This window comes from Neopelma chrysocephalum, unplaced genomic scaffold (genome assembly GCF_003984885.1).
Source record: "Neopelma chrysocephalum unplaced genomic scaffold, ASM398488v2 Primary Assembly neopelma1_22, whole genome shotgun sequence".
Taxonomy (NCBI): Eukaryota; Metazoa; Chordata; class Aves; order Passeriformes; family Pipridae; genus Neopelma; species Neopelma chrysocephalum.
This window is the reverse complement of record NW_020897689.1, coordinates 30,427,276-30,452,134: the sequence shown is the minus strand read 5'-3', so window position 1 is coordinate 30,452,134 and position 24,859 is coordinate 30,427,276. Positions and strand designations below refer to the sequence as shown.

At 35.8% G+C, this 24,859-nt stretch overlaps 1 protein-coding gene across 3 annotated transcripts in view; it reads right to left on the bottom strand.

Annotated features, from left to right (window-relative positions):
* Positions 1-24,859, bottom strand: part of CEP192 (centrosomal protein 192) — a 61,335-nt gene that overhangs the window by 13,684 nt on the left and 22,792 nt on the right. For all 3 annotated transcript variants that reach the window (XM_027677069.1, XM_027677075.1, XM_027677083.1), the window contains 19 exons: positions 24,369-24,517; positions 22,331-22,561; positions 20,748-20,873; positions 19,670-19,804; positions 19,387-19,450; positions 18,628-18,767; positions 18,410-18,502; positions 17,446-17,561; positions 15,732-15,908; positions 14,030-14,120; positions 13,179-13,355; positions 12,426-12,686; positions 12,097-12,206; positions 9,928-10,037; positions 7,039-7,168; positions 6,295-6,467; positions 5,850-5,973; positions 2,660-2,765; positions 1,090-1,294 (listed from right to left, as the gene is read on the bottom strand). In XM_027677069.1, the coding sequence (XP_027532870.1) occupies positions 1,090-1,294; positions 2,660-2,765; positions 5,850-5,973; positions 6,295-6,467; positions 7,039-7,168; positions 9,928-10,037; positions 12,097-12,206; positions 12,426-12,686; positions 13,179-13,355; positions 14,030-14,120; positions 15,732-15,908; positions 17,446-17,561; positions 18,410-18,502; positions 18,628-18,767; positions 19,387-19,450; positions 19,670-19,804; positions 20,748-20,873; positions 22,331-22,561; positions 24,369-24,517 (2,718 nt within the window). The remainder of the gene's footprint in view (positions 1-1,089; positions 1,295-2,659; positions 2,766-5,849; positions 5,974-6,294; positions 6,468-7,038; positions 7,169-9,927; positions 10,038-12,096; positions 12,207-12,425; positions 12,687-13,178; positions 13,356-14,029; positions 14,121-15,731; positions 15,909-17,445; positions 17,562-18,409; positions 18,503-18,627; positions 18,768-19,386; positions 19,451-19,669; positions 19,805-20,747; positions 20,874-22,330; positions 22,562-24,368; positions 24,518-24,859) is intronic.

Genomic DNA, 24,859 nt, shown 5'->3' with positions numbered 1-24,859 from the left:
AGTATACAAAAAGAAACCAAAACCACCACACTACACACCAAAAACCTTTAAAAGATACCCAACTCCCCCCCCTCCAAGATATTATTTGATCATTCAGAAACAAAAAACTCAGAGTATTCCAGTTTGGGACCAAATAAAATTGCACCAAAAAGTCCATTCTCATCCTAGTATGGATTTGTTACTCAGCAAGAATTAACAGGACAAGATCATCTCAGTCTAGAGCAGCACTTTCAGAAGTTTAGCTGCATATATACATTATATAGGACATTTATTAAAAAAGGAAAGAAGTATTATATTACAACTCTCTTCCATAATTTTAGCAAAAAAAGTCCAGATATAATTGATAAATTAAGCTTTGAAAGATCTTAAGTCTGTTGGATAAAATGTAATGTCAATGAGTCGTTAAGAAATCCCTCCTTACCTAGAAAAGTAAGTGCTACAAAAAAATCTGGTATCTAGATAACAGAATGACAGTTTCATAGAGTTACTTTGAGAATTTTAGGCATTACTGGAATTAAAAGTACAGACCGAGCATTTCAGACTCCATTATCAACAGTGCCCTCCTTGATCACTATGTACCAAGACAAGGACAAACAGCCTCATAGCTGATATTCCTCCTGTTTTAAGAAAGAACATTTATTTCTCTGCTAAACACAGACAGATTTATCTCACATCATAGGGACATAAACACAGGTGAGAATGGATCTACTCCAAAAGTGCATTAAGCCAAAAGAGCTGCAACTAGACGCAGTAAGCTTAGAACGTTCTCTTTGCCCAGGCACAGTAGAGCTGCACTCATCACTTAAACTGGCAACTTACCTGCCTGCATGCAAACCTTTCTGTGGGAAAAAAGTGTGACTGTACTGCATAAGGAGAAAAAACAAATAAGAAAGGAAAAAAAAAAACAACCAAAAAACCCCAACATTTGAAACTAAAGACAGAAGGGGGGAACTAGACATTCACACTTATCAGATTAAAAGAACAAAATCATAGTCAAGGCACTCAAGTTTCCAAACAGGTAGTACAGTAAACAAAACCTCTAAACACATGATATTACAGATGTTGTATTTAATAAGTAAGCACTATTACCTGAGCTTTGGCCAGGTCTTGTTTTAGGAAAAACAATGTTTCTGTTCTTTATTTCCATTTTTGTTAGAGGGAGCCTGGAGAGAGGTTTTTCCACATGAACGGTAGGATTTTCTGACTGTGGAGTAAATATATCACATCTTCTACATGGAAAGTCTGCTCCAGACACTCTGTGTGTGGTTGCCTCTTGAATATGCACTTTAACAAACTTTTGCACAATTTGGAGAAAAACAAAGTTTTAAACAGTGAATATTGATATATTAACAAGTCAAAACATTTAGCTCTATTTCCCTGAGCTGTAAGAGCTCATGTTCAGCTTTACATTCCAACAGAAAAAAGGTCTTGTATGTTAAATCAGGTCTTCTTCAGCCTCAAAAGCTTAAAGATTCTAAGACAAGTTTAACTCAAGAGAAAAGGAACACTTACTGAAAACTTGCTATCTACACATTTTAATTCAACAGGAATAATAATTTTAACTAGTTTAACTGACAACTCCTACAACATTCTGTGCTTGCAGAGAATGGAAACAGGGCTGCCTCATTCAGAATGAGCTTTGTATTCATTTCTGCTACATAATTAGCACTTTAAAAACTTCCAGTTAATGCTAGTAAAACCTTAGCATACTTTTTGCTGATTCGGATAGGTAGCAAATAAATGGCAAAAGCATTATCAACTACCAGATCTCTTATAATTTGATTGGTTTTGCTACATTCTCTACACTTGTCCTATTAGATTTCTTCAATCCTTTTCTCATATTGTAGAGCATAATGTAGTTATATATGTGTGTAATCATCACTTCATTCTCAACAACTTCCCTGTTTGTTTGGGTTTTAAGGCAGCTCCCAACTGCTCACTTCCCTCCAGGAGGAAGAAAAGCAGATACAGTGTTTTATCCTTTCAGTGTCTTATTTCTCTCTCTATGCATTGTTACAATTAACCCAAAATACATACTGGCTGTAAAAATAAAAAAAGAGGTCTCTTTCTTTGGGAGAGATAACCAAGGAGTCCTTCTGCCTTTATGCTGATGAAAGAAGAAACTGTTGGCTTTCTTATATTTTATTTACATGCCTTAATTCAATCAGGGAAAAGTCTTGGATTAAAATCCATGAAGAGCAAGAAACTGTTCTAGACATTCTTTATCACAGACTTGTTGTCCAGAACAGGTTAAGTTTACTTTATGGGAGGTCCAAGGAAGCTGTGGTGACTTGTCTAATAATCTCTTTTAGTTTCTTTTATTTTAAAACACGACATAGACTACTTTTATGTGCATGTGTACATACATACACTTAGCATTTTAGAAAATGATGCCTAAGGCAGTGGTGGGTGTAGAGATGCAATTTTGTTGGCAATTCAGTTCAAGCATTCACAAAGTTTTTCTTCAGAGATGAATGAACTAAGAATCTCATTTTGCAAAACAGCATCTCTACTTTTATTTTTTTTTAAGAGAACTTTACAAATTAGAATGAATAAAGGAAGTTGACTCATACCCAAAAGGTTTTAGCAACATTATTAGACCTTATCTGGCAAAGTAAAATAAACAGTTGCAATGTCAAGTCTCAAGTAAACCACGTACCTTTAGTCCATTACCACTATGGATATAGACTAGGCCACTCCAAGGAACTAATGAAGGCTTTGTGGCAAGTGTAGGATTAGGACTCACCAGAATTAGTGCACTGCTCCTAATGAAAAAAAACCAAAACCAGCTAGTGTGATCCTCATGTTCCTCATATTAGAATGAGTATCTACAACAGATCTCACTACTCCTCAAAAAAGGATGCACTTCTAGGATAACAGACAAGTGAAGATGCTCTAGAGATAGTTAAATTTAATGTATTCAGATATCCAATATATTATTAAGCTTTAGTAGCCAGAAACTTAATGCTAACACATTTAATAAACTTGTCATTGATGGTTTTATAAGGGTCAAAGGGGAAAAAAGTAAATCTTATCTATTGTTAAAGATATACAACCAGACAGGCCACGTAAAGTAGATACGGAACTATATGTTTCAGGAAAAAAAGCTTCAATACTAGTCAACAAAAGAATGTTGGTGTTCAAACAAAGTATACTGCACAAATTGCATTTCAAGAATTTTTTAAACTAATTCTAGTTTTAGAAAACCAGATTGCTTTCCTTCCTCCCTTACAGAACTGATACTGGAAAAAAAAGCCTTTCAATTTTATCAATGTTTTCTGTAGTTATCTAGAGTAGGAAACACAGAAGAGCCAAAAATCAAGTAGCAGTAGTAATGAAGTCAGGCAGTCATTTAACCAATGAGAACAAATTTTGGTATACAATATTCCATACTCTGTACTAGATTCATTTAAATAAAGGGGAGAAAGTTAAGTACTGAAGTATTTGAAAAATAAGTACAAAATCATTGAAGTAAAGGTCATTAGTTGTATGTGAGCAAAAGCACTCAAGCTACACCTGAAGAATTAGCTTAATATGCCATTAGCACAGCACTTCACATTTGAAAAATTTAGCGTAGGAACAAGATGAGTTCCATAATCACTGTCACAATATGACCATCTCTACAAACTTCAACTAATAGATGTTAACGGTCTTAAATATCAAATCTGGATACTGGTATTTCCTTAAAGAATTCTGAGACTCTGAATTTTAGCAGTTTTCAGAATCTTTTCAGTCACACTTATGGTTCTCTCTCATGTACAACCATGTTCATGAGAATATGCTTTCTTAAGTACACACAGTACCTGTTACCAGAAACCATTCCACTGTCTTTGCTCCTAACCAGCTTGTCTTGGACATTCACTGCAAACTTCTCACAGAAATCCAACTTGCATAGGGTCATAAACCACATGTCTCTCAGAAGAGTCATAGTCAACCTAAAGACATAACCTTTGAGGACTTTTATTGCTATGGAAAGGAAAGGAGCCTAGGGAAGAAACATTTTCCAAAGGTGGCTCTTGCAGCCTTTGGAGATTCCAACAGTTCCCACTCCAAAAGTGCAATTCCTTTCCCAGCACTTGCCAATACTCCCAACACAACATTGTCAGAGGTTAGCTTCAGCTCATTTCCACAAGAAATCTCTTGGAATGGTACCAATTTCAGTAGGGACCCAGGTTTTTGATATTCCACATTCAGGCATGTTAGAGATTTCCTTTAGCTCATTCCACAGAACTTAAGGGGTTTAGTCAAGGTGAAACTGTGATCTGCTTGCTCCAGCATGACAGAGTCAGTCCTTGATCCCAAGGACCTTCTTTCACCCTCACTAAGAAATCAGACCTTCTCCTTTCAGGGCCTAACTCAGTTCAAGAATTCTGTCGGCTCCAGCCATTGCAGTGCATAGTATAAAAGATCCTGGCTGGATGACTGCTCTTGGCACTGCAGGGAGATGGTCACGAAAACCAGAAAACTGGGCAAGTGCAGCTTGCTGTGCTTAAGTCAGCTGTTCCCACGGATCTGTTTCCTACTTGTGGACCTCTGTTCTTGATCCAAACTAGTTACTTGGACCCAACATGTGAGAATTCAGCCCACTCTTTTCCAGTGAAGAGAACACATTTTAAAATTCTGCATTGCAAGAAAACTGCTTGCAGAAGGCCCTTAATACTCTCTTTTTAAGAAATCATTCCACAGACAGTCCTGAATGTAGGGTATGAGACACTCAAAACATCATTACTTGCACAGCTACTGGGTAGCTGTTCATTGTTACATCTTTAAGACCGTTTGTTCTTGGCACTGACTGAATTTGCAACGAGGTAGATATCCTAGCCCTTCCACAGAGACCTATTTACTTTTTTCTCACTAATGATGAAAGTTTCTCAGCAATTTACATGTACCTGAATATGAAATTAAGTGTTTAAATGTTATCACTGATGCAGGACAGTATATTTGGGCAAATGTCTTCAAATTTAAAGCAACTACTTAAATACAACTCTGAAAGTAAAACCTATTTTTATTGTGGGAGACTTTTTTTTTTTTGGAAGATGAGTCTAACAACAGGGTCTTAAAACTCTTTCTGAACTGACCTTAAAAATCATCATAAATTTAGAAGGGAGAGGTGGGTAGAACTTTCAAGTGTTAATTGTGAAAGTCATTGCTGGCATCTGTGAAAAGTCTCATGCACATATGCACTGATATTATGACTACTGTGCCAAAATACTGCTAATTAAGACATGGGCAAGCAGACACTGGCTTGTCATTATTTTCATACCTTTCATTATTTCACTGAGAAGCCAAAGGTTGAATGGTAAAACCCAGTTTTGTCAAAATACAAAAAAAAAAATAAAATATCCCACAATCAAGTTCTGAGGAATATCAGCATTTTATAAGAACTGCTATTTTGGGGTTTGTTTGTTGTGGGAAGGGAGGAAGTCTTTCTTGCTTTTATAAACCCCGGCAACTTTTAAACAAAAAACTATTGCAAAAGGAGATTTTAAAATCTTCAGCTTCAATGACCATCCAGCTCCTGAAAAGTTATGCAATAATAAGAATAGCACTTTCAGGCATAGAAAATTCCTCGCATCCAGGTGGGTGACAGAAGAACACTCCTTATATACAGAACCATAAAAGGGTAAGGTCCTAAAATACAAAAGCTAGATTTGTGTGTTAGTTGACAAAAAGACTAACCTGGCACTAAAATAGTTAGTTTCAGGGCACAGTCTAAGTAAACTAAAGGAAATTCCTAAAAACTAACTAAAATTCCTAAATTAATGACATTCCTAAACTAACTAAAAATAAATTCCTCCAAAACCTCACTACACTTTCACACGTAAAGGAACTTATAGAAAGAAACTTACTCTGGTTCAACAACTCCATGTTGTGGGGTTATAGTAAGGCAGTGAGCTGGCCACGAAAGCTCAAATGTCAACGTTCTGTTGGAATTGTTGACAATTTGCACATGTCTAGTATCCGCTGTTCCACCTGTAATACAAAAAAAAAAGTACAAAAATTCAGAAAAATGCCCAATATAGAGATGCACCAATTAAAATATTTTCTGTCCTAATTTTACCTTCTCAATGCTTTAAAATGGTCATAGGTACGCAGTGCATACTATATGTATACACACACGGAGCGCACAACCTCTGACAATTGAACTAAAATTGTGGTCAAACCAAGTTTACTGTTTAGATATAAACTACTGCAGAAGATTACTGGCCAAGTCACGTTTCCAAACACAGTATGCAGTACATTTATCTGAATACCACAGTGGCAATTCTATTCTATTCTTTAAAAAATACTTACCAATAGAAGGAGATGTCAAAGTCAAATAGTCAGGTTTAACAGCCCAAGTCTGTTGGGTGTCTGATTTATTCCGAACCAGATCATTAGTTTTTACAGATACTGAAGGACCCTGAGGTCCCTTAACAGGAAGAACATCCAGAGTTGCATTGGTATGTCTGACAAAGTTCTCAAACCTGAAAATAAGATTGTATTAAAAACAGCAATAAAAATAACTTATGAGTAATTATAATAGCCTACTCTTAGCATTTCTTAAAATTTTTATTATTTATAAAGGACAATGTTCTTTACACGGGCCTTCAATGTAATTCAATTCGCCATTATTGAGTAAAAAATAATTCAGCAGTTATATAATGACACAGTTTTTTCACAGAATGTTTGGAAGTGGAAGGTCCCATTTAGAATGGAAGGTATTAAAATAAACAGATATCTTCAGGAGAAAATAATATAAAATAATTTGAATAAAACAGGTATAGAGGAAACAAGTATCACAGAGAATAAGTCAATGCAAGTTGTGTTTCACAGAGTGCTGTGCAACACATGCTGGAGGTCAGGAGGAACCTCTGGAGATCACCTAGTCCCGACATCCCTGCCCAAAGGAAAGTCAGCTACAGCAGAACATTGATCAGTCAGCTTTTTAATTACTTCACAGATGAAAACTTTTCAGCCTCTCTGGGCAACCAGATTCAGTGTTTAACCACTCTCGCCAGAAGAAGTTACATACATATAGTTACTAACTGTAGTTACCTGTCCAATTCCAAATGACGTCCAGGAGAGTGCTGATCGTAAGTGGAATATCCAACCACAGAAAGGATAACCTTTTGCATATTTGCATAGAAAAGACAGACATCATTTGTCTCCCGTGGGATATCACATACTAAAAATGAGAGTAATAGAGCAAATCTAATAAGAACAAATCTATAATACCCAGAAATCAGACAACAGAGATTTAGGACAAAGACCTAGTTAATAATCTGTCAGCTAAGATACCCTAGATCATTCAAAAATTACTTCCTGCAAGATCAGTTATCAGGCATAACTCAATATTAACATCAAATTTAATACTTAAATCCAAATACGCACCAATTTTAACTTTTTTATTATAAGACAGATCTTTTCCACCTGTATACAAATGGTATACACTAATTATTAAAGTTAGGTTTTATCTTTTACCCTCACAATAAGACCAATACATTCCTAAGGCTTCATAGAAAGAGATTCAGCTTTAGAGAATTATTCAGTCTATTCAATCAAACACCAAAAGGTCAGGAACATAAGAGCATCATGTAAAAATAACCAAAAGTTTCATTAAAATGTTTAATAGTCAAGTTTTCTCCTTTGTTTTGAGCCATTTAATGCTGAACAAGCAGAACGAAGTGACCATTTCTCAAAGGATACATGTGTCTCAACTGGTATTTCCTTTTCTACTTAGTAGATACAAGGGACAATTAATATTGTATATAGCTACTACAACTGAGCTACAGATAAGACAGATCAACATCTCTTGTAGACTAGTGGTTTTAGTTAGAATTTACATGCATCCAGAAACTTGTTAACAAAGCTGTCTTGCAAAACGGTGTCTAGCAGAATGTGTTTTTTGGAAAAAATAATTTATTTATTCTGTCATATATATGAAAATTCAGACTGAAAGTATATTCTTTCTTTAGGATGACCATTATTTCTAAAGTGTCTTTTATTCCCTTGCCCACCTTCCAATGGAATTCCATTGAGTTCAAGAAATCCCGAATTTCAAATAACTCATTAAAATATTTAACACTTAGAGCCTATCTCATTTTCACCAACTTAAAATATCAAAATGGCTAGTTCATGATATCATTAAGCTAAAATGTCAAGGTCACACTGCACACAATTCCAGACTCAAAGTGTCAGACCCAAATCACAGCACGCAAACAGCATGATGGTGTCACCCTCACAATCACAACACACAAAACCGATTTTATACAAAAGCTTAAGCACTATAAAATATAGCAAATACATCATATGATACCTAGAAATGGGCAAGAGGATCTTGCAAATACTACTTGATAAGAATTCTTTCCCTCCTCTTTAACGATACGCCCATATGCAGACAAGGTGTTAACACGCTTTGGAAACTAAATTCATTTTGACAACCTAACTACCGAAGTCACAAAACGTTTCAGGTTTAGAATAAAAAGTTCTGCTTTAGAATAAAAAGTTGTGAGATGTTAAATAGCAACAACCACTGCCTCTGTTCAGTTAGTCATTGAAGCATACTTTAATAACTAGAAACGTATTAGATCGGAATGCAAAGGATGTTTGATTAGTGCAGCAAACCACATTAGTGTTAGGGAGTAACTGAGTCTGGCAGCCTCGCAGACATGCCACAGGTCCAACCAGTAGCAAAGCTGAGCACATGTTCCCAGTAAGCAACTCAAGAGCCAGAGACAGTCAACAGAGACCAACACAGACAGAGACACTCAGCAAACATAAACAGCACCAATGGCCTCATCCTGCTTCCCTCTCTGCTGATCAGGATGAAGACTTATGACTGGGAACACACAGTTACAACAAGGATCCTCCAGCTGCTGGCCCTAGACCACACCACATTGATGGATCAAGCAAGCAGACTAGTGAAAATCTGACACCACACTATTTCAAACACTAATGCTAGTGTGCAATTTCTTAACTTTTTTTTCAAATACCTCTGTGGATTAAAGCACAAAAGAGAAAAGGCACTACCAAAACTAGGGATCCAACTTCACATTAATGCAACCTTTAGAGCCAAGGCATCCTATTCTTCAAGCTTTTATCAGCATCATCTCTTTAACAATCTTTCATTTAGAAGGGGCAAAAAGAAAAATAAGCATTTAGATTTGAAAAAAATAACTTATTTTTCAACTAAAAGATAGCACCTTACAGAAGAGAAAAAAATCCTATTTCTTAATTTCAAGTACTCCTGCGAAGTACTGGACTTATAAGAACATGTAACAAAACCCAATTCTGTAGATGTTCCCACTGAAAAGTCAGTGAAATATAACTTGTGTAAAATAAGATTGTACTATTCACATCAGGCATCACTGGGTGACAAGAAGATAAGGAAGGGCTTGAAATTTGTATCATTGTTAAAATGAGTAAAAATAACCCAGTTTACTAAGAGCTACTCTTCCAGCACCTCTACTTGAAGGCATATTTGCAGTGCTGTACAAGTCTGTTTCCTGGCTTTTTTTATAACAATGGTCTTCACCTCAAATTAATTGAGTGAGTAAAGAAAGAATACATAAGAGAGCTGTATTTCAAAAAGTCAGGAAAGTATGCTCTCAAAAGGAGACAAAAAACTTCACTAAGATTCAAGAAGAGGGCCTTGTTTTCTACAGAAAGGAAAAAAAAAATTAAGCTACCAATAGCAAAACTCTCACAGTAAGGCAATAAGAGATAAACAAGGATGCCTAGACTCTAACACTGGCTTAAAACTTCAGCTGGACAGGGGAGAGAAAACACAACGAAACTCTGCCCAATATAACTGTCCAAATTGAGAATTTTATTTCTACATTTATAAAGAAAAATAGCGAAAAAGTAACTAGGACTCAAGCCGAAAGCACATCTCCCACTCAAAACCAAGTATTAGACTTTTCTTTTAAGAAGTTATAGGCTTACCTTCTGTCACAAGCTGCTCCCCTTTAAATTCTTCATCAAATACAATGTTTCTTAATAAGCTGCTTTCTGGAATTATGTGTTTTTCTATCTCAGGTTTATACCTCACAGCTCTGTTAAAGACAGAAAGAAACAGGAGTCATTAAATTACAAAAAGTACTAGAAACAACAGTTTGAAAAGATTGATAAGATTGGTAAGAATCCGGCATAATTTTCACTCAATCATTTCTTGACTACACCAAACTCAAATCTGTGAGCGTTCGTTTGAAACTGAAGTCTTTTCACAATCTTAAAATGGTTAAAGAAATACCTACTCTATTGCTGCAGAGTAAAGGAAAACACTGAAATAACGGCTACCATGTGTTTGTCTTTCCATGATACTTGTTCTATGCTGTCAGTCACACCTACCTAGATTTCTGATAAGTACATCAGGCATTTGAGTGATGTTTCAATCACCACAGGAAGCAGAGAATGCTATTTTGGTTACAAGTGAAAGCCTTTTAAGAGGAAAAATTCACTAGTCAATGTCAGAGTGGCAGCAAGTGCTAGCCAACAGCAGGAACACAGAGCCAAGGAGCATGACTGCCAACAGGATAGAAAAGACTGGGAGGCACAAGGATATAAATAGTCCTGGGAAAAATGGGAAGCTGCAGGTCAGCAAGAGGAAACCTGGCACTCAGATAGGGTCAGAGCCATGGAAGGGGAAAGAATATCTCAGCACTACTAACTCTCAGTTCTAAGCTCCTCACCAGGCTGCTGACTAAATATAATACTGGAGTGAAAAACTTCAGGCACAAGTTGGCAGAATAGGCAGAGTACTCATTTCATATTCCTGTCCCTAAGTCCCAAATCATGTTCTTCTAGAGCACAATTACGGAATGGGGTTTAACTGCCTTAGAGCACTCAGTCATCACAAGAAATACACATCTCTTTTAAATAATTAGGCAGATTTCAGAGAATCTCCCACCAATAAACAACCAGCTAGACCACTATTTTCAAGAACAAAATGCCATGCCTGCTGAGTAAGAAAATCAACAACAAATCATTTCGCTCACATACCAACATCCAGAATCTGAATAGAAAAGGTTTCCAACACTACCTATGTAGTTGCATTGGGCTTCTAAATGGGTTTTCTGTTGATCTATAGATCAAAACTTTTCCCTAAATACTTTTGCCTTTGGAGAATTCTATGATAGTGAACACTGCCTCATACAAAAGAGTCCAGGATAGCGAGAATTGCCTTACACAAGAGTTTATACAAAAATCAGGAACAAGCATCTTCTAAGATACCTGAAATAAACCAGTTTCCTAATAAGGTCAGAAACGCAGCTATGCCATGAGCTTTTTATTTGAAGTCATGCAGGTAAATTCAGCTATGTTTAATACCTCATTCTGATAACAATATATACAATGACTTTCACACATTGTTAGGCAATCATATTTAAAAGCCATCATGAAATAATGCTGTTCTGAAGTTTTGCACTGAATTATGATTATCAGCACCTTAGTGCTCTAGGTAGTCCTATCATTCTGCATTACACTCTAGACAGCGCAAGTCAAAAGTGCCACTTAAGTCACTAAAAGCAGAGTTTGCCCTTTTTGTGTGTTTGAGTCATACAAAATGAAATTCAGAGTAACACAGCCTCTATTTAAGATCAGCAAAATATTTGCTACAAGTTCCCTTAGTGTGTTACGAGCATATGTGGATGTTATTTCCCTCAAACACACATCTACTCAAATACTGTCTTCGTCAACAGAATTCAGCAAACCAAGATGCAAACCTTGTTCAAAACTTCAGTACTATTCCCTTTATGAGCCTTTTCTTTCAAAACTAAAATTACATACGTATTGCAAAGAGATACCACACAAATCTCTTTTGATACAAAAAAGAAAACATATCCCCCAAACCCAACACACCTGAATTCAAGAATGGTAAAAGAATAAAACTCTTAACTAGGATTGTAGCTACAGTAAGCAAAGACAAATTAATAAACCAAACCCCTCATCAGCAACTTACAGATGTAACACCTAATAGATCTTTCCATATCATCACTGTCTTTCAGTTTGTTCTTGCTATTTTGGGAAGCATGTTAAGACCATATTTGTGGAAGCACACACCTCTAGTTCTAACTTCTTATTAAACATCTGTCACAATAGCAAAGCACATCTTACCTGCGATATTGTTGCCTAGAAACTTCATCTCCACAAAAAAAAAATACTGTTGATACCAGCATGTTTGTTGTATGGAATGTTTCCTTTGGATTCCAGTTTACAGTAACCACCTGATAAAATAAATAGAAAACATACTCAGGAAAAAAAAAATCTTATTGTTAGTATGAATGTTTGGAATATGAGTCAACAAATTACTGCAATACAAGTGAAACAGGACTTAACAAAAGTTAGGTGAGATTGTAATACAGAACTAGTCAGACATTTTCATTGATCATACTTATTTTCATTTTAATTAATACAATATGCTCAGAATCAAGTACTGTACTTACTTCATGTGTTCCTTCTCTTAGTACAAACTTCTCTGGAGATACAATAACTACTTGAGAATCCATCACTGTTTTGGTCTGTACGTTTGCCAAGCACAGTGCTCTAACATAGGCAGCCCGAGAACCTGTGTTTCTTACATGGAAGGAAGCTTTCCGCAATCTTGCCGACAATAATCCATCCAGTGTAACCATGTAACTATGTGACAACTTTTTAACATTTTCTAAAATTATATTGCTTGTTCCTCCATATCCAGACAATGGTATCTGGGAGAGAATATAAAAAAAAAAACAAAAAAAAATTAGTAAAACTTCCGTACGACTATGGAAAACTACATAAAGTTACACAAAAACAAATGACAGTGTTTAAAACATGAACTGAAAAGATTTTGCATGAACTAGAAAGGCCTACATCTATTCCATCTTTTTCAAGTTCTACTTTAAGTTCATCTGAGGCTTACTTATAGAACAAAAGAAGTTCAGATTTTTTGCTACTATATTAAAAATAGCCTAAGATTTTAACTCATAGTACATAAAACATTTCTTCTTCCTTCACAAGGGAAAAAAAATGCATGCAAAGTTGACACTAATGTTCCAACTGTGAAATTTAGTGCCCGTACAATCTTTAACAAATGTACAGATACCCATATTGCATATCTTGAAGTTTCAGAGTTTTGACAGAAACAGCTATTAAGTGCTAGATTTTAATTATGAAAAATGTACATTTAAAATTATTAGAAGTTAGCCTGGGACTCTTACAGTAAACTTAATTCCTGGCTGTGATCGAATGCCCAGCTGTTTGATTTCCAGCTTTGCAAAGCAGCAAGTTACTCGAGTAGGTGTAAACATCAAGTATATGTTAGTATCTTCTTTGGGACGGATTTTGAGTTCCCAATGACTAGTGAAGCGTTCTTCTGATCCAAATATACTTTGCAGCTATAAAAATGAAGACATTAGAAGTGACTAGAACAAGAAAAATACATAGCAGCAAAACTTACTACACTAGTAACTCAAAATTAACTTCTCTGAAATACAGATTAACTCAGTTAATGGCATATATTTAAAGATTCAATGAAAAAGACAACTAAGTCCAAGATACTCCATATTCCCACAAGGAGCATGTCAATACCTCTCAGTTTAGACAGTTTTTTGTCTTCAATCCCCAATACGGGAGTGTTGAACCTTACCAGCACTACGCGCATTCTCTTTAATATTTTAGATCCAAAAAAATCTGAACATTTGAGGGAAAATGGGGACAGGAACACATGTGAACTACAAAACAAAAAAACCCTTTAGACACAGTAATTCCCAAAGGCTCATTTCAGTTTCTCTGTTTTTTCCTGAACTCCCTCCTACAAGAGGGGCCACTGATGGTTCACTCCACCAAGTATTGACTCTGCTGTGATACAAGCTTAAAGAGCTGTAAATTGAGCTCCAGTTTGCAGCAGCACTCATAATTTCAGCTGTTCCCAAGATTGCCAGTGTAGCTTAAACTCTGCTACTATGTTCATCTTGGCAGTCTCAGAACAAATATATAGGCAACTAATACTTCAGGGCAAACACAGCCTGATAACTGTCAAACACTGAAGTGAAATTTTAATGACAGCCACCTGAAAGCAATCTTGATCCTGGCCTCTTATCAACAGTCTTAAATGCTGGGTCACAGATGGAGAGTCATTTCTTAGAGTTAACTTCTTCTGTCTGAAAAAGATATTTAGTTAGATTTTACATCAAATACAAATTAACTGCATGCATTTATTCATGGAAACAATGGAAATGGGACAGTAAATTTTGAAGTAATTTAACGGAAAAAAGTCACCTCTTGGAAAAACAGAATATGTTAGCTAGAAAGTTATTTCTGTATTCTCAGACTTACACACCCTACAATATTATACACCATAACACACGAACACTCACATAGCAAAACAATCCCCAAATATATATATATATATATATATAAATATAGCTCTTCTGAAGTTCAAGTACTGTACTTAACAGCTTGAACTTCTAAAAAAAGCAGCAGTTGTGTCAATATAAAAATTTGTTACAAATCCCCACTTTAGGACACAGTTATGATTAAATTAACCAGAGCCACTTAGTTATGCAAAAACAGTCTTGTGAGTAGTCTAGCCCAGCTTCACTGGAACAGTTGTAAAAAACTAAATTAAGGAAATTAAGGATAACTCTTCCTTTTCATGTACTTTTCAATTTAATTGTAACACAGAAAGTTATGGTCAGTTGACAGAATCAGGTTGACCAAGAAGTAACTTCTTTTCTCTCTGATACATCCTACCATTGACCAGATTTCTGGTACTCAGATCTTTCCTCAACAGAGGTAGGAAACTTCTCCAGCAAGAAGAGCAAGTGCATTTGTCATTTTAACACGTCAAAAAACATTTACAGAAGGATGTGACAAGTGCTAAAACTGGTAAAAACCTAAGAGAATGGATCATACAGTCTCTTCTCAAAGAGAAGGACAGATTGAGAGCAAAGCCTCTCCCTGATTTTCAGTGGCAGACACTGTTTTGTACTCTGTTGGAACAAAATTATAAAAATAATTTCATCTTCCTAAAACCAAGGTTCATCAGAAATATTTACAGGAGAAACAGAAAATAAAAAGGTAGCAGTATACAGGAAAGAAGCAGTAATTCCCAAACATCAAATAGCCAAAACTACTATGTTAGAAACACACTATCATAAAAAAACAGACAAATAGAAATGTAGCTACTAGAAAGGGTTCTTGACTGCAAACATGGATTGCTTTTAAAACAACCAGGAACATTACTGGATTCCTCAAAAAGTTCAGTATCAACCAACAGTGGATTAGTCCCTAAAGTAATACTTATTAGAAGTCCAGAGATCTGTAAAACTTGCAGCCTTTACATACAAAAGAAGCAAAGTATGTCCAGAAAATTATGAACAGTTCCATTAAACCATAGAATACTGATACTGTAAACTTGCAACTTAAAAAATCCAGACAAGAACTAATCCAAAGGATTAAGTAAGATGGGAAATATTTTTCACCAAATTTCTACTTACATGACATACTAAACTAACAGAATCAGATATTATTCTAATGATAGCTAAAGAGTCCTCAAGAATACACAGAGGTCAAAGAAGATCACAGTTTGTTTCCAAAAATTTCTTGCACAAGAAAAATAATTGTAGTACCCTGCTTCCCTCGAGGAATAAAACAGCTTTGTTTATCACCTGTGGATTATCAATGTGAATAGGAAATTTCACTTCAAATAAGTGCAATATAAAATATTTAACACAATAGTCTATATAAATGCTTGTTCAACTTATACTTACACTGATGATCCAAGTGATACTGCTCCCCAGGCAATGAACTGTTTGTTGGAGAGAATGGGCGGAATGTCTGAGCACCCGGTAGCTGTAGACACAGGTCTATTTTTCTCAGACTCCACCTCACCTTTTATCACCACATCATACTGAGGCCCAGACGGCAGCACAAGGATTTTCAAAGTACTTTAAAAATAAATAAATAAATTTAAATCCCACAACAGAACAAGATTAGCTGATGAAAACAACACAACTGAAAAAAAAAATTACAGATAGGCTTTTTTAAACTACTTTCTTAAGGGGGAAATACAAATACTTCCTGTTATTTTATGACAAAGGTCAGCTTTAGGCATAGCAAATTTAAATTCTTTGGGTTGTAAATACACATGCTACATGTACTTCATGAAATCTTCCAAAGTATTTCATCTGGAAATGGTTCAGATCAGTATTTCAGAGACTACAGCTAGGGAAATTAGTCCAAGCTAATTTCTGATTATTTTGAGTCTGATTTTGGAAAGAAACAAAGTCTAGCTGTCTCTGTGTAGATTAAAGAGATGCCTTTTGAATACCCTGAGAAACTTCATTGACTTTTTACAAGTGTGAAATACACAGGAGCGTCAAGGAAGGAAATCAAGCTTTTAAATAATAAGCTGAAGCGTTTGCTATAGCACAGACATGCTCCACACCAGGAATGAAACTCAAGAACCTTCATTCTAGCTGCCAGTGAATTCCTATGATGCCTGCTGACAGAGAGCCCTGCATCCCACCAGCAGGCAACATGGATCCTCGTTATTGCCTGAGTTATTTTATTAATCTTTTGGCAGCACTTGCATGTAGACTGCAAAGTTTCCAATCCTCCCAAGTACCTTGAATCTGCAATGCAAAGGAGTTAGGCATAAGGCCACAGGATCATACTGTCACTAGCACATAACTTCTCATTGTTTAATTTAATGCACTGGGTAGGCCTGGTTAAGCTAGATAGTGAAGCTTAACATATTTTGAAGATACTCCTTTGTCCCTTCTTGCTCAGTTAGAGCAGAAAATGGAAAACATACAACAAAAGAGCAAAGGCTACTCTGGAGAAACGAGTCAGACCCCTGCCATTGCCAAAAACTCTTACAATGCACCAGAATGGTCACTTGAACCATCAAGTAATTTCACAGAATGAAGTTCAACAGGTGCTATGTGCAAAACTACAAATGCTTTACATCTGCAAAAGAAACATGTACAATGCTGTACAGAATTTACAGTCGAACATTTATTTGATTATCGCAGGCAAAATTGATGAAAATTTGTGATCCTGATCAGTGCTTGAGTTTTTTTCATATGTAAAATTAAAATAACATTTCCCTTGCCTCAGCAGATCGATGAAGAGGGAAGCAACTGAAGGGGCTTCTGAAGTATTTTGAAGCTTTGTTGTACTTTAAAAACAACTACCATATAAAGAATTTCAGGGACTTGCTACATTTATTTACACAAAACAAATCTCAGAATATTTTTTGATGGGAAATATTACCTATTCATTAAGTTATACATAGCAGAAGAAGCAGATAATCTATGGAAAAGGTGAACCCTAGCAAAAATCCTTTTGTAATGGATGAGGACTCTTGTGAAAACAATTGAAGCCAAAGTTTCTCTTGCAGGTAAACTTTCAATTTGTTCACTACCTTAATGTCAAAAGTAGCTCAGTTTAACACAGGCAGCATAGAATCTGTTATATTACCTTTCTGTAGTTATTACGTTTTTTGGAAAAAACAGGACAGTCACTGCTTGTTCTTCTCCAGGAAAAAGGAAAAGGCCCTCAGGTTCAACAGCAAAGCAGCTGTCCTGATCTGATATCTGAAAGCATGCAAAGGGAAAAAGGAGAGTTATTTACCTATTTTAAGGGATTAAACATTTCTACAACATGTAATACAGTTTGGTAGTACATCTGTGGTAGTTCAGACAATTCAAATACACCTGGAATCTCCAAAACTTCATCAATTAGCATCCAGTATCATCACGTAATGTGGCATTTGTGATACTAGTCATACATCCTATTTCTGCGGCCTCTGATCTGAAAAATGATGGGCTCACAACTCTCCATTTCATTTTTTTCTTATGTAAAATGGGACCAACTGCTCCTTCTGTTGACTTTGAAATGCTAGTTTCAAAAGTATTTAGTTCCCTTTCATTTCAGTTACCTGGGACCATATTTTCCATGGATTCTCTAAAAAAAAATTAAAGACAAGTAAAGACATTGCATATCTGAAAAAAACTCACTTTGTATTTGGGTTGGCAAGATGTACACTGAAAACTGATGCACCTTTGTTAGAAAGTATAGATGTTTCCCAAAGATAATATTCATCTTTGCTCTAAACAGGCTTTATTCTGCTACCTAGTTAACACCTGCTGTACAGCACAGGGTTTACTGCTTTTACATATTTGTTATACACTTGTTAAAATTTAGTAAAAGTCATAAAGTTATGTTTGTTAAAACCAATACAAACGAAGCTGAGCAACAGAACATCCATATGCTTTTTCCAATAACATGAGCTAATCTCTTTGCTATCTTTCATTCTCTTTACATAAACTTATAAACCTTTTGTCAAGCCACAGAGCTGAGCTAAAACCCCAAGGCTCAACTCTAGTTTCAATAGTATTAACAGCACAAAAATCATGAGTTTAAGAGGGAAAAACTAACGTACCTTAACTTTCAAATATACACTAATGTTTCCAGCATTTTTCAGTGGCAGCTGCTGTTTGGCTGTTGAACCCACACTAGTAGACAGGTGTATTTTCTGTAAGAATAAAGTAAATGTGTAGGTATGTATATATACATATATAATAAAAATGAACATTACAAAAATAGGAGGCAAGGAGAGGCAAACAGTTCTCGAAACACACTTTGTAAATACAAACAAACCTGTAAATCCTTTGGAGCATGTATCCTTGCTGTTCCAGCTCTTGCTCGGAGAGAAATACTTTTAATGACAGTGGTAGGTCCTGGACTATCCACTTCCACATCCACTCTTGCCAAGAACTCATCCGCTGGACCCAAGGGATCTAGAAACAATTTCATGAGTAACAAAAGCAAGTTAATGTTCAATCTTAACATATACATGTTGTGGTGATATTAACAGAAGCTCTCCCATTACTCTGGCAACACTTTTCTTTCCTCTTTAAAGTTGCACAGGATCTTACTTGAGAGTTTTACTTTTCTGTCAGCTGTGACTGAAATTGTCCCTAATGCAAAAAAAAAAAAAATCCTACCATACTAGCCAAACTAATTGATATATGTAATATTTTCTATCCAGGAAGGCAGAAAAATTCAAAGAGTTCTTCAAATTTATCTATTTTACAACCAAAGCAATGTTTTCTTTTGTGATGATTTAATTCCCTCAGCAAAAGGAGTAACCCAAATTCCATGCATCCTGCAGTACAAACTTTGTACAGTTTGATACCGAAGCATAAATGTCCCTGATAATATATAAAGAATTAAGACACAGAAGTATTCTGTTTCCTACAGTTATTAAAACTGAATGCAATGCCCAAAATATTAGGACACACAAACCAAAGACGGACCGTTTCATCTGAAGTTTACAGCCTGTTCCTGCAATTCTAACACACGTATACACTAAAAGTCAAATCTGTTTCAGTTAAAATGAAAATCAAATTGCTATACCTGAACAAGAAATTTGTTTCTTAGGTGCATGGAACAGAACCCAAACTGTCAAAGCTTCAGGATCCTGAAAAAGAATTTGGTTGACATCTTAATGGGAGGGAGAGAACTATTAAGAGAGGGGGAAAAAACTCACAAACAAAAACCCCACCCACAAAATCTAAACAAAACTATACTGCTCAAACAGGTAGACTCCCCAAAAACCATTACTGTGAACTCAGATATTCAGCATTGTCATTTCAGACAGCAAGTAACAGGAAGAATCAGCCAACCACAAAATACTCACTTGCCCATCATAGCTTGCATGTATCACATGATTTACAACTGATGGAGCTGTTGTCTGAGAAACTGCATCCATTTGTTCATCAGAAGGATTAACAGGTTCCTTGGAAAAGGTGAAGCACCGCCAAGCTACTGCATTCTGTCAAAGAAATAAAGTATTACAAGTATTAAATCTCTTATTGTCACTAACAGCAATGCTGACCAAGCCTAGAAATGCAAGACAATTTTGAATTATCTAAGTATTTTGGGGGAAAAAAAAAAATATCACAAATTAGCCTGTAGTTTCAGTTAGTATATGACAGTCCAGCAAACCCTCTAAGAATAGTAGGAAATCCTTCTGCAGCAAAAGGGGACAAGCAGAATCTGCTTAGCTTAAGCTTTCAAGAAGTTTGGCTGTTGAAGACCAAATATCATTAGTCACCACGATAACCTGATCCACCTTAACATAAGGCCAGTCCGTTCTTGTTCTCCCACATATGGAAACAAGGCCACCTCTTCCCACAGCACAAATCAGCAGCCAGCCTAGCCAAAAACCTGAAATCTGTATTGCCACAGAGATACAGAGAGGACAATACTGTAGCCTCTAATACAGGCTATTCTCTAGTGGGACACAAAGCTGATAGAGCAGAGTCCTGCTCTTACTCCTGTTAAACTTGCTAGCAGCAAGCTTGGCTGCTGCTTTGAACAGTCAACTGTCCCATTTGAATAGTGGAATATATCTTCAGCTTCTCAGAGGGAAGGTTTAGGTAACACAACCCTTTTGCTATCAGCTGCCCTGTGCTATCAGGGCAAGCGTCAGAGGCAGAAGCCCACTGCTAGGCTACAAAAACTAACAAACACACATGAAACAAGAAAACCACACCTATCCCAGCAGCACCATTTTTTGGTACCATTACAGTAGACTCAGATCACTAACCTGCAAAACCAATTTATTTCCTGAGTAAACAAAGATTTCTTGGGAATCTTACATCTAGTGCCCAGGGTATATTTCTTAATGATATATAACAAAGTGAGTGTTTGAGTATTAAAATTCAGTATCACAAGATGTTAACTTTCACATACAGGAAGTTTACTATACTTACTGCATTAATAATAAGTCTAATCGGCACAAAAGCATGGGTTTTGTTGATAAGTTTTAGGGGAAGAGCCTTCCAACTGCCATAAGTTAAGTCACCAAAGTCCAGACAATCGCCTTTTCCTGGTTCCACCTGGTTTTAAAACAAAGAAGAACTTAGATGGAAGGAAAACCTCCAAAATACACTACCATACAAAAGCACCAGGAAAGTAAGGATGTTATTCACCTATTCCATCCTCTTAATGCTATATCCACATATAATACAAATGTCCTATCAGGGTAAGAGAAGTCTAAGAAATATCTTTCCTTTGTTATTAAAAGGGGTTACAGCCAATTGGCTATCTCACATGTATTTTACCTGAATTAATTAAGCCAATCTTAGTGCAATATTTATCCACCCAAACCCAGCAGACAATAAAATTATTTTGGCTAATTAAAAAAAAAAAAAAGTTTAAACTATGATTATTGTTAACAAGTAAGAAATGTCAGCTTTAGATACTTAAAAAGTCGTTTTAGCAAGTTAAAAGTTAAGAAAATAACTAAGAGGAAGTTAATTTTTGCTAGTTTAAAAACATTTAAGTGTCATGATCTGCAGCAAAATATAGCTTTTATTTGGTACTTTTTCCAATCTCAAGAATATAACAAGACATGCAGAGATTGACCACAGGGTTTAATTTTAATTTAAATATGAAGTAAGTTTGAACAAACCCATGAAGAACATAGAGAATGGAGGATTTTTACAAACCACATAGAAAAAAATGCATTAAAAATGAATTAAAATTTATGGAAGAGACATTAAAAACTATATGCATTCATGTACATTCATTACTTTAAAACATATACTTAGCCCAAAGAAAGTTAACAGACCACCTTAAAAGGGAAAAAAAAATTGTAAGCTGTGGCTAATGACTGAAAATTTTACTTTTATCAGCTATGACACAGACTACCAGGTAATTTGTTCAGGAACCTCCAAAAGTATCATCAAGCCTATTTCTGCCTGTCCATACTTTTAAATTCTACACAAAGTCAGATTTAATTCTTAATGTCACACTGTCTCCTACCTGGTTGTTCTTCATGGTAAGACTCAAGACAAAAGCATTTTATACATCCACTTACCTTTACTTTTTAATTAATCCAAAATAAGAAAATATTCTCTACAGCCATAAACAAGCTGGAAGTAATAAGAACCCAAGATAAAGTCTACTTGATGTAAAAAAAAAAGAAATCCTTATAATTGGAATCAAATGCTTTTTGTTACATTTAATGCCCAACCCAACACAGCAGATACCTAGGAAGCATTAGACATTTAAGATCTCATCCAGTGTTTTAACAACGAAAACATAATACATTTTAATTTATTCTTTTCAGTCAGAATCCTTTTTTTTTTCCAGTAGGTGCTTTTCCACAACTAGAGCTTCCCAGACAGCAATAAGCTTCTCCAACATTTTCTTGTATTCTCTTCCCACTCAAAGCATATGAAATTCCAGGTTTCTTTGGGAACAACCCTGTATTTCTATTATTTTCTAGTGTCATTAAACTATTCATAAAATTGCAACAACAGCAAAAGACCCACAATCAGCAGCTACTTACTTCTAAATTAGGATTTTCAGCGACTGCTGTCAGAACTACTCTACTTGCCAAAGCTTCTGACTGAACGATTGTCTCGGCATCTGCAGAAACCGGCCAAGATGAAACATTGAGAATACACTGAAAGATCCCCGAATGAGAAGGTAAGAAAAGTATTTTCAGATCGTTGGTAGAATAGGATCCTACGATGATTTTGTTCTTGAAAACCAGACACTGATACTTCATAGGATCCATCTGAAAAAGAAAATACCTGTCATTTTAAACAGGTCTTTTGTCAGAGGGCGGTTTCTTTCCAAATACCACATTTATCTGGCACCACTGCTCAGCACAGACATTTCATATATGTTTTCCCTCCATTTAATTAATGCATTTTCATATTCATGTCCCATTTCCATCCCACTCAACTGCAGGCATTTTCTTTTAATTTAAAGAGATAAGTCAGTCTGAAAATTGCTGGGATTTCTTTCCAGCTTCTAGTGAAAGACTGACACTGGGAAAATGAATTCATAAGTGAAACTCTGATTTTTGAGAAAGAACAGCAGCAAAATAAACAAACAAAGCCAACTCCATTTGGTGTTTTCTGCCATCAGAGATGGGAGGAAGAGCTATAGTGGAAGAGTAATGGGAAGGTCAGTGTATGGAAGCCACGAGTCAATTCCAGTGCAAGCGTCTTAAAATTTCTGTTCTGAACATATTTATAGACAATTTTCAAGCAGGAAAGACAGACTGTAGTGCATTCTCCATGTATCTCAGAGTTGACTGAAAAAATGGAGTTTAATTATACCGTGCAAACAAATGCATACATTTATTCCTGGAAACAACTGTAAAGCAATTTCATCTAAAACAATTACCTCTTGATACAACAGAATCTCAGGTTAGAATAGCTGCATAAAGCCCCATGATACTGAGTGATTAGAAAAACATGTAAAAAATCGTAACTCTCACATGCACGTGTATAAATATATACGCACACAAAAGTGTGGTTTGGCATTCTTTAAAGAGGAAACATTCTGAAAAAAGGACAGCAAAACCACAAGTCACACTCCTGGAAAGACATGTGCTACATCTACTGGAAAAACATGCCTAAGGAGGGATACGAGGATTTATAAAACTTACAAGTTGCAATATATTAAGTGAATCATTATCCGCTATTTCTCAGTAACACAGACCAAACAAAACCAGCAAGAACCAGATTTAAAACAAGAAAAGAGCAATACCGCATACAATCTACAACTGAACTATGGACAATTTCAGCAGAAACTGTAATATACGTAATTTCAGCAGACTAACTAGATAAAGGGCAGTCCACCAGAAACTATTATGAACGGAAATAACATCTAACACAAAAGTTCCCAAGTATCAAACTGCCAGAAGCTCAGAGTACCCTATGTTTGTTTGTTCTTATATTCTTCTCTACTAAGTGTATTCATCAGTAAAAGATATTAAATCATACTAATAGACCTTTATTCTAACTCACTGTCACGTTCTTGAGATATTTTACTTCTGGAACCATTACTATGATAACAGAAGTAGATAAAATTGAACAAAATTAAAGTGCAAGACAGCTGATCGGTGGCCTATAAGCTACCTACAACCCACAGAACAATCCATCCAGCCTGAAACCTGCTCCAAATATTTCTCATTTTCCGTCACTCAAGATCTCCTGATTTCAAGAAAAATAGGAGCAAACTGCCAAAAATGTTTTAGCAGTAACAGTTCTCAGCGTGGTTGCCTTCTTTCCTAGGGCTGCCTTTTCTTGCACACACAAAGGCAGGAACCAGTAAACTCAAACCTACCACACTTCATGCACACAGTACAATTCTTCAAGTCAATTCTGTGATGTGGCATTTACCTCTCAAAGCCTACTTGTTGGAGTAAGTCAGGTGACCCGGCTGAGAGAAGGTAGCACTGCTTTTGTGCATATTAAATATAAAACGGGGGAGAAATTACAAACCACAGAGAGCTCTAATTTTACCTACAACATCTGATAAGATTACAGTATCATTCAGCTTTAAAAAAAAAAAAACAAACCACCTCTTACCTTTTCTCCATTAATTGAAACACTTAGTATTCCAATGCTGACCTGCAACCACCGGTCAGTTGGATTATAAATGCTAAGAACCATCTGTGATGCAATTCCCACACAACAGGCATTAGGGAACTTCAGTTCTTCTGGTACTTTTACATGTCCTTCGGAAGAAAATATGCTCCTGTTAGTTTCAAGTACCCAGAAGCAAAACAACACTCAGGCTGCCGCTATGTCAAGTTTATGAACTTATCTGACAAATGCTTCATTACGGCAAATAAATGTTTGACTCTTACAGTTCTCATAAGGACGTTTTCCACAAGTCTGAAATTTGAAATTTCATTCATTTCTAATTGGTATCTTAAAGTTCTACTCTCACAGAAATAAATATTTTTGGAAATAGCACATTCCATTACACACCCATCAAATATATGTATACACAACTCATAAATTACTCATTGGTCACAATTTAATCTGTACTAGCCCAACTCAGAAAATTCGAATAC